The 15,539-nt window shown below is 27.8% G+C and overlaps 2 protein-coding genes across 3 annotated transcripts in view; one reads left to right on the forward strand and one right to left on the reverse strand.

Moving 5' to 3' along the window:
* Positions 1 to 15,539, reverse strand: part of LOC142331504 (uncharacterized) — a 517,182-nt gene that overhangs the window by 330,004 nt on the left and 171,639 nt on the right. The gene's annotated exons all lie outside the window — the stretch shown is intronic.
* Positions 1 to 15,539, forward strand: part of LOC142331609 (uncharacterized) — a 74,024-nt gene that overhangs the window by 45,498 nt on the left and 12,987 nt on the right. The window contains exons 2-4 of the mRNA XM_075377631.1: positions 7,490 to 7,817; positions 8,626 to 8,736; positions 11,164 to 11,295. Of these exons, the coding sequence (XP_075233746.1) occupies positions 7,490 to 7,817; positions 8,626 to 8,736; positions 11,164 to 11,295 (571 nt within the window). The remainder of the gene's footprint in view (positions 1 to 7,489; positions 7,818 to 8,625; positions 8,737 to 11,163; positions 11,296 to 15,539) is intronic.

The following is a 15,539-nucleotide window of genomic DNA, read 5'->3' on the forward strand; positions in this document are numbered from 1 at the left end:
TATACAACAGTTCATATGCAATAGTTATGTGTTATTTACACGTAGGTAGATCGACGTAAGATGAATTAATGCAGGCGAATTAGTAGAGATTATTTAAAATAATACATAATAATAATAATAAATAGTAGACGGATATATGTTTCAATTACATAACGGTACTTAATGCTTATCCCGTTATGCTCTGCTAAAGAGTAATATACTTAAATCGATAGCACAAAAGCAATTTAATCGATAATTCAAAAAGGTTAACGAACTTCATATTAATAAGACAATCACTTTAATTAATTATCTTGCATGTTTTCCAGGATGTATAATCTGCTAATATATATGCTTTTAATTACTATTTTTTTTTTAATTTAATCTTTCAAAACCGTAGTAAATAGACCCTTTTTCAGTTGATTTATTTTTTTGAAATGTCATCCAAAAAAAAAACTCCATGTAGAAAAATATATAAATAAATAATTTGAATATGGATAAAATCGTAGTACATATAATTTCGAATAGGTCTAAAGGACCGGAACGCAAAAACCAAATCCGTCCATAAATAAAACATAAGAATCTATAACCGCCACGAACTAACTAATAATCCGACCGATTAGCAGCAAGGGACTTTGTCCAGGTTGTACGATTAGTACGGAGAGAATAATAAACTCCGGCTACTTTTACGTTCCGTTTCGTAGATATATATGCCACTCACTCATGTAGTTATAACTTACCTAAAAGCATGGATATATTAAAAATAACAACGCTATTTCTGAGGAAAATACTGTGAAATTTTTTCCATCTTATTTTTATGGATTGCATAAAGATCTAATGATACAGTTTCGCTTTGAATTGCTATAATCAAACTCGTCAGCCTTCACAAAATTTTTGGGTTTGCTTTAAACATTAAGTCAACCCAAATTTTTTGTTTTTAATTTTTTGCTCTTGTGGTCTGAAAATGAACTAGTATCTAAATAGAGATTATGCTACAAAAAAATCATATCTTTACAACCCCTAAAATTAAAGGTAGGGTAAATAATCATAATTTATGAGAAACACTTTATCTCGGATATTATTTATCTTAGAAACCTAATTCTTTAACCGAAATAAATAGAAAGTTTTGCTCTGTGATGCGTATTCTTTATTTGCCAGTTTTCACTATGTCAAAAAATTCTTTTTTTTGCGAAAATGAACATAAATGATTTAATGTTTTCTTGATATTTTATTTAATTTTATGTGAAATATTTTAAGATAAACTCTCTACCCATCACAGGTCAAGAATTCGTGCAATTTAAAAAAAAAATTCATCAGAATATAACGCATACAAGTTTGGTTATAACGTTTGAAGTACATAATTAATTGATAAATTCAGGTCTAGCCATCCTGAAAATCTGTAAGTTCTGATTTTTGAAAATCAGACGGCCGTATACTAACACCATTTTCTGTGCTAATGAAAAGAACCCAGCCTTTGGTTCATGAGAAACAGTTTTCGGAAAATGTTAAAAACATTTTTAGTATATAATTAATCGATAAATTCAGGTCTAACATCGTGAATTTCTGAAAGTTCTGATTTCTGAAAATCAAACAGCCGTATAATAACATTTTATGTTCTAATATCAATTGTACTTACATGAAAAGGGCCAGCCTTTGGTTCATTATCTTGAATCTCAGACGCTACCAGAGGAAACTAGATTTTTTGTAAAATGTTTTTCGTCCATAATTTGAATTTTTTATTTTTGTCCTCTTAAATTTTGTTTTTGTGAAAACAAACTGTTTTGCCGGTCCCATATTATAATTTACTTTATACACTAATAAACTAATCAAATAAAAATTATTACAAATGTAAACAAAAAAAGAAAAACGAAACAAATGTCTGTACCTACAACAAATACAACATAAGCTAAATACTACATTCACGTGTAAACAATACTTTAAGAACGGCACCTTATTTATCCCAAATAACTACAAGAAGTGAAAAAACAGTAATAAATGATACAATGTAAGTAATTTACATCAGAAATCCAAAAAAAATAGAAAAATCCTAAAGTATTTGTCACAAAAATATACAGTAAACAAAAGTGCACAACACAAACAAATTACTATACTACTCAAAGTGTAGTGCTACTATCAGGTGGAAAAAAATTGTACTAAAAGACAAATGGCTCTTTAAAATGAACTCTAAATGAACTGCTTATCACTATTAAAACCTGAGAAATAAATTTTTTTAAATCGAAAATTTTTTTGTAAAAAGAAGAAATTTCACATAGCAACGACCTATATATTTTTTTAAATATATATTTAAAGTTAAGATTAGAAAAAATAATTTATCTCCCAATTAAAAGGCGATTTTAAAGAATAAACGAAAAAAAATTGTTTAATCAAAATTTCCGTTTCTTAAGGGTGGAGGCTTAACAAGGTTTTCTTCGAATATAAAAATTGCAATCAAATCTGATTTTTTTAATGCTGTTAGTATAAAAAAATTGTCATATCATTTACACTTAAACTTGTATACAGTAAAAATAAATCACGCCTCGTATAAAATCGTATTTATAAATATTCAATCTATACTTAAAAAAAAATCATCTATTCCTTAAAAAAAATAATAATACATAAAAATAAATTTTACTGATAAAACTAGAAAAACTAATTATTTCTGGGTTACACAACACAACAATTTGTCTTTATTATTCTTCAGTTTCTATTTTTAATAAATTATTCTTAATTAACGATTTAAAAGATCTTCCAAAAGATTTATTAAAAATTAAATTAATTGATTTTCTTTGAAAGAAACTGCTAATTAATTCTTAAATATTTACGGTTAGATAAAATTGTATTTTCTGAATTGGGGCTGTTCAAGTATTGCGAAATAATTTTTTTTGAAGGAAGTGTTCGCGGTTTGCTTATTTTTTTCTAAAAAGAGGGCGGGTGGGACGACTCAAATTCCTATTTAAGCAAAAAAAAAAAAAACAGAAAACGCAAAATTGGCAAAAGTATATAGTCAATAAATATTTAACGTATAAAATAATAATATACATTGTTTTATTATCTCTAAAATGTTCCACGGAAATTCTAGAAACGTTCTAAGAAAACGACACAGTTTCAACTTGCTCCTATTCGTCAAAATTATAAGCACTTATAATATTTGATAGTTTACCTCTCAGCAGTAATGCGTATTGATTAATTTATGCTCTGATTAATAAAAATATCGTTAAATGAACGAATAACGGACCGTTTTAAATTTTATAAATTGTATATTGATTGGAGTTATCTTTTTAGAGATGGTTTACAAACAAGAAAAGCAGGAGATTGGAAATCAATTAATTAATGTAAATATTTTGTTTTAGTGCAAGAGATAACACTATTTAACAAGTCATAATTTATTATAGAAATATAATAATTCACCACACTCGCAAAGCGGCGTCGGTAAAACACCGACGCCCCTTTGCGAGTGTGGTGAAAATCAAACTGTTAAACACATCACAGAACTTTGCCCTAGGATAGCTTATGAAGGGATTCGTGAAGATTTCCTGTTGGCGACTCTAGAATCAGTAGCTTATATTAATTTGTTAGATGTTTGTTTGTAATTTTTTACTGTAATTGGTGTTGTGTCTTGGTGTCATACGGTAATAAATAAATAGGAATATTCTCCCACATTTTATATTTTATTTAATGTTCCACCAGATAACTCTTTAAACAGCAAGTTTTTAAAATCGGCAATTTTGATTTTTTTTTTAAATATCAAGAACTATTTGATACAGATTTCATAAAAATTTACGGAGAAGCCTTTTAAACGGTTGTAGGTATTAAAAAATAAAATATTATCGAAACACGTTAACTTCCTCTTAGAAAAAATTGGTAAAAAAGTTAGGATATTAATTAATTTTTAGCAGGAAGCATTATTTTAATATTTGGAAATAAAATAATTATTTTAAGCATAAATTACGGGAATTAAATCGGTCGTAGAAATCTTTTATCGATTTAATTCCAGAAACATGGAACGAATCAAATTCGGCAACATAAAATAAGCAAGTAATAAATTAAAACCCATAAAAATATAGTAAGAAATATTTTACTAAAAAAAATAAACTTATAAGAACAGTATTTTTTAGAAAACGACTTTTAAAACTACACACGCTTTACCACGACACAGATTATGCAGTCAAGTTTCCAAATACGAGGTCAAACATTCTATATATAGCCGGCAGCAATATCCGTAAATATAATTATGCGATGGAACAAATTTAAATCTACTGTTAAAAAAGGAAGTATAATATTAAAAAGAAAAAAAAATTAATTTAAATGATTCGTAAAATCGCACAGTATTATTACACATATATTTTTCCTAACTGTTAATTACATTACCACCGATCACTTACATCTGTATACATATATCATTACTAAACCAGGACACAAATAAGGAAAGTTTTAAATTATAAAAGTAATTTAAGATACTAAAGAAAAAGCAGACAGAACAACCGACTTCTATAAATTCTTTTGACTTTCAATTAAATTATAATTCATTTATGTTAAAATACAAATTTAGAAATTCCAATAAGAAACGTTTTCGTACAATTTATAATATTTACAAACTAAAATTTATCAGTAATTGTTTTCAAAAATATACGAATAAAACGATATTTACTTTTGTACAGTTTCATATTTCAATAAGAACGGTTACTAGGAGGCAGAAACAAATACAGATTTACGTAGTTATATAAAATTACTTCTCTATGCTGTTTGAAATTTTTAAATATGAAAATTTTTAACTTTTTTTAAATATGAAGGTACTACTAAATATGAAGGTAAAATGTGATACATTACTCGAAAAGATTGCTTTACCCAAAAACGAAAGTATTTATCGAGAAACCGCTTTCGCCATTGTTTTTCTCGTAAAATCTACATTAAAATCATGTATTGCATGTTCACCTTCTTATTTAAAAAAAAATATATATATATTTTTTGATTTAATACGGCGGAGAAAAAATTTGAAACATGTAGAATAGTAATCTGTATTTACGTAAATCCGCATTTGTTTTTACCTGCTAACATCCCTTCGTTTTTACTTTCCCATTGAAATAGCGCTATAGAAGGAACGTAGTATTTTAATCGATCCAATTGGGACATATGCGGTTTTCACCGGATCTTGACGTTTTGACATCTAAGGAACCCAAAAAACCGGATGGAAATTTTCCGGATGTTAATGTTCGTATGTACTGTGTGTTCGATGTTGGCCTCTAAATCACCTTATATATCTAGAACTACTAGACCGATTTTGACCAAACTTTGTTAAGATTACTTCTATATACAAGGCGCATTGGTAACATTAAATTTTCGATTTAAAAGGTCAAGGGGGTGAGACAGTAGTGAAAAGTCACTTTCAGTATCTTGAGATTTCGCCTAATAAGGTCATATTTTTTTAGGCACTTTTGCTAACAATTACAAAATAAAAATATCTGCAAAAAATGTTTTGATGTCACAGGTGAACGGAATTAAACAGAATTAATTATGAATAATATTTAAAGTATAAAAAAGTAACTCGGTCTGACTGGGTCTCGAACTCGATCGCCCGGTTAACTAAGCATCTGGTGCGTTAAGCCTAGCGGCTACACAAGTCTGCCGACCGTACAAACGGAAATTGTTCTACGTAAGTAGTGAAATTACATTAGTTAGTGCCGACCATTGCCGCTAGGTACCGCCACACCCGCGCGAATTAAATACGGTAGGCGCGCGCTTTAGTTAGAATCATTAAATTAAATAAACGAAAAAATATCATATTTAAATAAAATAATAAATACGAGTATTTTAAATTACGGTGTGTTTGTAAGCCGTGCATCAGAAACAACCAACAACGGAAACATAGTCCTGTGTTGTCAGCACTTTTTGTTCAAATGTGAAGCCGTTTCCATACTTTACTATCACTCTGTACAAAAATATAATAAATTTGTTTACTTCCTTGTTAAGTTGATCGCGAAAAATTTCGATTTTCAGATTTCAACGTAAACATTCATTTTGACCATCCTGAATCCATTTTGACTAGTTTCGGCGTGACGTCTGTATCTCGCATAACTCAAAAACGATTAGCCGTGTTAAAATGTTGGATTTAGGGTTGTTATAAACATTTCTAGTCGTGCACCTCTCCTTTTGATTGCAATCGACTTGACCAAAAAGTCCAAAAACCAAATTTGGATTTTGAACTTTTTCTTAATTGCAATAATGAGCCCTCATTGAGAGCTTTTCAACGGATAAGTGGTACTTATTTTTACAATTACAGGTTAACAATTATTAATAAATCAATATATTAAAAAAAAAAAAATGAAATTAATTATATATTTTGATCAGTTCCAATTAGAATTAATCTTTTTATCAAAATATATAATTAATTTCATTTTTTAATCTATTGATTCATTAATAATTTTTAACCTGTGATTATAAAAAAAGTTTTACAAAAGGATAACAATTTTAAAAAATAAGAAAAAAATCAGTATTTATTAGTGAAATAAAATTTCATGTACTTCTCATTTTAAAAAAATGCGTATACGTAATTTAATAGAAGTACACGAAAATAATGTTGCGTCCACATCAGATTTTTATGGTTCTACCAAAAAATTAATTTAATGCTTCTATTATATTATATTATTATTAATGTAATAATGCTGTTACTAAAACAGAAATGTCAAAAAAAATTATTAAAGGTGCAATAACCTAAATTTTATAAACTTCCGCCGTATGGTCTTGGCCAAGATGAATTGTACTTCATTCGATTCACGTGAGAAGTTGCAAACGTAATGCCACCTAGCGTCATTATGAAATACTACGTCAAAATATAAGATTCATGTCTGGGATTAGTACAATAGATCAATTTTATTAGTTAAATGTATATAAATGTAACAGTATAATTACAGAAATCCCATGGAAAAACAATAACAATGAATGTTAATAATCTTTGAAAATAAGATCGTTTAACTGGAAAAAGGAGAAAAACATTTTTTAAATAAAAAAATCAGATTTATTACCCAATAAATTGTTAATTTCATATAAATGAATATCCATATCAAACGAATAGTATGTAAGATTATATACTTCTGTAAAATGAGCAAACTAAATCTGCAACAAGGATTCTAAAATCAATTCTGTCACTAATTTAGATTTCTCACTAAAGGCAGCTTTCTACGCATCCAATAAAAAGAGTGGGAGGTTACACTATTTTTGGAATTAACTATACCTAATTGTCACTGTAGTTTTTTTTAGGTTTGGCTATAACAAACATTTTTACAATTACAAATACATTTTCCCTTTCCGCTGAACAGATAGATAATAAAAGTTAAACTTCAATAACAACGCTAATGAGAGACCAAGAACAAATGAATAAGATTTAAATCTTTCACTGTATTGTACAATATTAACGTGAAATTACATCAAATATTATTACATAATAGTCACATCCCAACTGTTGTAATAATGTAAGGTAAATAATTCATTAATATCGTTCTTTTTTTTTTTTTAACAGAATGTATCAACGACAACAAATAGTAGGCTGGATATTGACTACATTAATATGTAGCAGTAATATACTGCCGGTATTATGTTATCCAAGCCTATCAGAAGCTGCTGTGGCACCGACTTTATCTACAGGATCATCATCACAAATATCGCAACATGAAGCTCGTAGTTTAAATTATCATCAACAATCATCACCAGTATATATTCCTCAACAACACAGCTCGTATGTTCAACATGAAGCTAGAAAATTTGCTGAAAAACCAAACGCCAGTAAAAAAGTACAAGTACTTGAAGACAGAAATGACTTAGATGATTTACAAACTAATCAGATACAGGTATGTACGTAAATACAAATTATATTTTATTCTATGAATTTAACGGTTATTATCAAAGAGTACCGAGTGAGGAAATAGAACAATATTTCGCAACTTAAGACTGCACGCATGCAAACTGGTTAAAAAATTTTAATCTGTTCTGAGGAGCTAGTGCTACACAGGTTAGCCGGAAGTAATAAGCAAGCTATAAATCTTTACTGTCTGAGAGACAATGTAATAATGACCACCATACGTCTCATTCTATGAATTATTATTGGCTGTAAAACTTTATGATCGGTTTTATTGATTTTATCCTTTAGGAATCATTTAAATATAAACAAACTTAAATGGGAATTGCATGTAATGAAGAATGTTACATGGCTTATAAATTCATTACTTCTTACATAAAATGTTGATTATTTTATCAATAAACCATGGTATCCATCATCAATTCTAGTACAGAATAGTCTCTTATTATCAATTGACAATTTTTTTATATCTAACTTTATAATTAACAACCAGAACTCGTGTATAACAAGATAAAATAGGCACCTTAACAATAACAAGAGTTTACAAAAGAAGAACAAATTATTTACTGACAATTTGTTCCAAATCAAAAAGAACTTCGGTAGACACCTCATGCAGCCCGAGATTGTAAATTTATAATCTAAGCTTAAATAAACAATGGTTAAGAACTCTTAACGTTGAATGATTTTCTTACATTTCTTTCTAATAATAGAATACTAATGATACTAAAATTAAATATTATCCAATAACAATAAATTAAAATGATTTTATAATTAACTAATAATAAAATTTTCCTGTACAGGATGCTGGTGGATTCTCATGGAGCAATATGTTGGGAATGATTATGCAACTTATATTTAATCCAAGTGGACAGCAAGGGCCAAATAAATCAGATAGCCTTGATACTGACCAGGTATAATTAAAATAAATTAAAATAAGATTTATTTTTTTAATTTATATTACAGAATATTAAATTATACATTCAGAATGTATGTTGGTAGTAGAATTTAGGCCCGTATTCAGAAAAGTACTTTAAAAGTCCACCTGAAAACTAGAAAATTAATGACGTACTTTAAAAAAAATTTGATTTTACTCGCCAGCAATCACTAAAAAAATAAAATAACAAACAAGAAATACATTTAACGAAAATTATTATCAATAAAATTTTCAAATAAATAGATAATGTTTATTCTGGCATTTTATGCAACCTTTTTTTATAAGAAACAGAACAATTTTAACATTTCCATAGGTACGAAAAAGCTGATAGTCACAACCCACAGATTCCTAATAAAAAGAAGCTGTTCTGCCAGTTAAAAGAAGGTACAACAGGTGAAAACAGATCAATGGCTGATCTCAATCCCATTCCTATAGCACTTAACCAAGGAAGAAGGAATAAAAAGGACAAAGAAGGAAAGTGGAAAGGAATAATCATACTACAGAGGTACTGCCCTTGTTTAGGGCAATTTAGTCTTGTAAAGGACAGTAGAGAGATTTCTAAAAAATTCTCTACAGTTACAAAATAAATATGGAACAGGTTCAATGCAAACAGTCTAATCTGATGAGTATTATAACCACAACTTATCAGAACACATCAATTATAAATTAAAAAAAATATTTTAAATGAGGTAATATATAGTAACTGTGAATCAATTACTACACTGGAGAATTCCATGATACCCAGATGTATATAGACAACTTACACAGTTTTATTTCTTGTCCTGTTTTTAACTGGTCCAACTTTAACTTAAATCTTCCACATAAGAAATGAATCGATAACCATCTGTACCACATCAACAAACAACTGTGAATGAAAATGTCATAAACCAATCCCTCTTACATCACAGAAGATAATTAACACCATATATTTTTTTAAACAAAAGTAATTACATGCTCTTGGCATACTTGGGGCTGCTACGATTAATAACAATGTAATTACTATATTAAAAATAGGTCAAGATAATCTGGATTTGGGAACAATAGAAATAAACAGTAAAATTTTACAGATAGGATTTAGCATCCTGAAAATATGTAAAGGATAAAATGGCAAATTCAAAATTTAATCAACCAATTGAGAGGTTTGCAAGAGTTCGATAACAGCAACCCCAGTTTACATTCTGTCAATGTAAAAATCTTCTGATTTTTAAGTTGGTAGTATTATTGTAAAGATGAATGATTGAACCAAATATAGAATTAAAAGAAGGTACTTTCAGCCTTAAAAAATAAGGAAATTGCATAAGGTTTACTTACAATTTACTAACATTTTCAGTAAAGTAAAGATTAAAATGCTACATTCCAAAGCCACTTCTCTGAGACTGTTCACTCAAAATCATAAAGGAAAAAATAATTTCAATCTCCACTGGTTGGAAAAGTCCAAAAGGGAAAATTATTATTTCCCTTCCAATCACATGTCTTGTAAAATTCTTCAATAAATTACAATCTTATATTCACCAGTGATATTCATCCAGTAAACAGATATTTACGGTTGTAGGTTGTTTAAAAATCAATTTAAAATGAACACACTTTTGCCCAGCTGCACCAAGGAGGAAATGACAGGAGTTACATGATTTCTCAATTTAGAAGAGGTGTTACCAGCAAAAGTTATTTTAGAATGCAGCAGCAATATGGAGAGAATTGTTTGACTGGAAACAAGATCTACAAATGGATTGACCATTTTAAAAAAGTTAGGATTTTTCAAAATCAAAACTCGATGTCAGGAGTAATGATGATTATGTGATGTGATTTTGTGGATATGGAAATCCAAGCTTTTATTCACTTCCAAACTAAAGGTGAAATAATGAAAATACTGAAAGCAAAAATAAAGTCCAAAAGGTATGATTTTGCTTGATGATAACACTCAACCTCATCTGGCCAACAAAACAATACTCTGTCTTCAAGATTTTGATTTTCAGCTGCTGACTACTCACTTTACAATCTTGACCAGTGATTTTCATCTTTGTGGCTCAGTAAAAGAAAAGCTGTGACGGAATCATTTTTCTTTTGATGAAGATGTCATGAAAGGGCAGGGGTGGAAAATTCTCAAATACCAGTGCAAAAAGAGTTCAAAAACGAATTCAAAAGCTTGTTAAAAGATGGATAAGTATACAGAAATACGAGTAGGTTACGTTGAAAAATAAGCATATTCAATTTAGTTAAATGTAAATAAAAAGAATGATTTTTTTTACTATTTTACTTTCCTCATTATCACAATTTAACTATTAGAAAAACATTATATATTTAATTATTACTAAAAAAAAAAAAATAAAATAATCTTTTGACAATTATGAAATTTTTATTGTTTGTAAGCTCTGAGAACTAATTTCTGAAATTTCATTATTTACAGGGTATAGCACCATCCCCATGGGCAAATCTTCTCTCTGTTGGACTTAAAATTTTAACTGCATTCCTTGGAGGTGGTGGTGGAGTAAATCCAGGAGATGGAATCGATAAAGTTGACAATTCATCACCGATGCAGGTAAGTCAATTAAAAAACAAAACCCTAAAATAAACTTATTGAGGATTTAGCAATGACTGAAACAATTTAGCTTTACAACGTAAAAAAAAAAAATTGTGCAATACACAAAATAAATAATCTAATTCATATAATTCAGTCAAATAAAATAGAAAACAAACAAACAAACAACCGCAACAAAAACCTCATCCAAACGGTAATGACAACAACAAAAAAAAATGTAAAAAATATACTCTTTTTCTATTTATCTATCACTGTAATATATAATCAAAATTATGCTTTGTAAAAATTATACATGCTTTAGTAACAGATTTCTTGATATTTAACGCTTAACTACACTTATAATTTCTTTTTTTTTGTAGTATCTGAAAACTTCCTTCAATAACATGTACAAATATGATTACTTAATTACTCACATCTTTCTTATATTTAATTCCTAAGCTATAAAAGCAAAATAAAAAATACACAAACACAAAAGTTAAAATCTTGGTATTATCTGTCATAATCAATGCTCGTAGAAAAAAGTAACTAAAAATAATATCAGAAAAGTTGTAAAAAAATTCTATAATCATTTAAGTTCTAGGATAATAAACTTATTACATTTATAAACTGGTAAAGATTATGAGGCCTGGCCTTATCCAATAAGCACTTTTGCAATTAAACTTATTGTAAAGCCACTGAAAAGGAATCTGTGCTCCCAGGTTTTTTTGAAGGCAGCCCCCAGAAGATTACATGATAGATGCACTAGCTCTGTAGACCCTGGTCCTTGACCTCAAAAGGATCAGATCTGTATCTCTAGAACCAGAAAGAGGGATTAAAGATAAGAGGTAGACAGTGGAAAAAGATGATCTAACCAGACAGAGAATAAGTAATCACAGTATGAAACAAACAATCAAAACCCGAGTAAAGCCTATTCTAACCATAATCCCTTGAGAGATTAGGGAATTTTTAATTTGGATGGAAATAATATTAATAAACACAGTTTTGCATTGATTAGTTTAAATGTAGATTGCATCAGTTTTTTCCCCAGAAATTAAATATCCATCAAAGGTACAATGTTCCTAAAGGAATAGACTTGGTTAACCTGAAATTGTGCGGGAAGTGGAAGTTATCACACGGAAAACTCCAGAAACCTCTAGTAGAGACAAAATATAAGATTCAATTTTATTACATTATGAAAAATAAAGAAAAATTAATTTATCAAGTAGTTCATGGATGTAACTCCCCTTATATAACGATTTTAAAATGTCTAATAAATTGTCAAATTAAATAAAATATATTTTGATTCTATAAAAGGATCGAAAGACTTTCTGGTGATAATAAAGTTTTACCCAGCATTTCATTATCTGAATAACATATTATCACAATTTGATATTTGAAGTTCTCTAATAATAGTAGAATGTAATACTTTTAATTAATGATCTTTATTTACTTGGTTCTTTTATTGTTATCATACATCTGCAACTGAGTAATGTTGTACGACAATAGCATCTGTTATAATACTTTATATTGTTAGAAGTTGAAAACATCATATAACAATTTATAAATAAACTTTAAATCTCTCGGCTAGTTACTCATGTAAGTTGTGAAAATAATGAACCTAAAAAGGAACTTTCAACTGTACTCAAAAGACATTGTCTATAATAAAGAAATTAGTTATGTAGTATTACAAGGAATTCAAAGTATTTGCTTTACTCCTCATATAAAATCTGAGGAGGTATTGTATCCCTACTTGATATTATTTCTTATCTGATGATGTAACTTCTGGGTTACATGATGTAATTTCTGAAATGGTCAATGAATAACAGTCCATAAAGTTAAACATAGAAAAATCAAAATCTAATAAACATGAATATCAAACAAAGAAAAAAATATACAGGAAAGCTTATAGTTTGTTCAAAGAACATGCTTTAGAATGTTCTCTAAGTTTAAATTATTAAAACATAGATAGAATAAATGTGTTTAAAACCCAAATTTTACAAAATAGTGTATAAGGTGCTAATTCCTATAAAAAAATGTGGCAATGAATTACATAACTTTCCCGGCTATGTTGATCAAGTTATTAAATCCATTTTTTCAGTTCAATCGTTTTATATTCAACTTGCATCTTTATGATAAAATAATTCATTTTTACTGAAAAACAATAACCAAAAATATGAATTCTTTTTTTCCACATTTTTATAAAAAATACTGTAAAAATTTGGGAGCTCCCCATAAGGTTATTTCAGTGATTTTATTGTTTAATTAAATGTATTAAAAATTGCAAAAAAAAAATCATTTTGAGGGCTCCTGTACTCAAGGGGAAGCATATGGGTAAAATTAATTTTTAGGAAAATAATACCTAAGTGGTGATAATAAATAAAAAAAAAAATAAACTAAAAAATACTAAGATACAGTGCTAATTCTAAATAAAAAAATTTGTAATTTTTTAAGAAGTGGAGAGAATTTTTGGCTATTTTTTTTTTTTTTACAAAAAAATATTCAAATACAAGGACTATAAAAAAATTAAGATTTTACATTTTAAATGCAATGGGTAACTTGTGAGATGGATTTAGATTTAAAATAAATTTTTAATAATTAAAAAACTATTTTTGTTACCACAGACAATTGGAATGTGATGTGCAAAAATCTTTTACAGTGGTGTTTAAGCCTATTGATGTAGAAAATACAGATGGAAAGATCTCCCATTAACTTCTTTTCTGAAGCAAATTATAGCTAAAAATATACAGCCATTTTTTGGGGAGGGGATGAATATTAAATAAAAAGTATTGGTCATTTATGATCTTGATAAAAAAACTTCAAATTTTGTAAGAAACATTTTTTGCTGAAGTCCCCCCCAGTAAATTTCAGATTTTATTTTGGCCAAAATACCTCCACCCCTTTTTCTAATTTTTACAAAAATTTAATAAATTCTTTCCTGCCCAGAGATAGTACCTGTCTACAAGTTTGAAATTGGTCAAAGGGGTCCAGAGTTAAAACCAAATACACGGCACATACATACGAACATTTGACAAAAATGGATTTTTTTGGAATTGGCAACATTGGAATAAATTTTTTTCCTACAATTTATTAAAAAAATTTTTGTTAAAATTTCTTATATTTTAATATTTCAAGACACTAAATTCAAAAAACATCTATTTTTTTATCAATCTATATATTTTCCCGTTACAACTGCAGCAGAATAAATTGCTATAGCTGGAAAAATAAAATTATCGACCATTTTGCTTTAAAATAATTTTTTAAACCACATACAGAAGTGTTAAGAAATTTTTTTTGGAAATACTAAATATATTCATAATCTTTCTGTTCAAGTAAAATTAATACATACTAAAAATAAAAAATTGTTGATTTTGATTCTTCATAGAAATAAATATTTAATAAAATACTTTGAGAGTAAATCAAAATGTGTGAAAAATGTATGTAAGAAATAGATTTTGTAAATAACTAATAAAAATAAAATGATTGAAAAGTAATTTATGAAATTGTCAAACAAAATGAATACATTCAGAAAAATTCACTCAAGTATTAAAATTAACATGTTTTTTTGACGGTTTTACACAACTATATATGTCATTTACTATAATCTGAAATGCCATACACATCTTTATTTTTTTACATCAGATTCCTAGAGTCCTCAACCATAACTAGGCTATCACCTATATTTCCCAAAATCTAATGGTTCATCAATCAAAACTCACCACTTCATTTTTTTTTCAATTTCATTCAAAACTAAATCTAGCATCTTCATTCTTTCTCTGAAAACCTTATTTTTAATTTGATTACAACCAATGATCTAGTAACTATTCAGAAGGACATACATTTACAGCTAACAAACATTTTTTTTTTTTTAAGTAAACTTTTTAAAAATGTAGAACTAACTTAAAAACCCAATAAGTAAATGATATTTTTCTAATCTTTTTAAATTTTGACTAACAGAATTCTTTATGAAATTAAAAAGAACTACCAACACAACTTATTAACCTTTAATTTGGCAAAGATTTAAAATACATACATTTAAAAAATTATAAACCAACTATTATATAGAAAACTTTTTTTGGGAAGTTTTAATTTTACTTATTTAAAATTACTAGGCGTGTTAAAAGTTTTGCTCGATGAAAATATGCAGTTGGTTAAAAATATCCTATATAAGAATATAAGAGTATGAAAACTGTTGTGAAATTATGAGTGTGTGTGCATGTGTAAATGCTTCTAGGCATGATTATTAGTTATAAATATTTATAGACAAC

The sequence above is a fragment of the Lycorma delicatula genome, chromosome 10, assembly GCF_047948215.1.
Source record: "Lycorma delicatula isolate Av1 chromosome 10, ASM4794821v1, whole genome shotgun sequence".
NCBI lineage: Eukaryota > Metazoa > Arthropoda > Insecta > Hemiptera > Fulgoridae > Lycorma > Lycorma delicatula.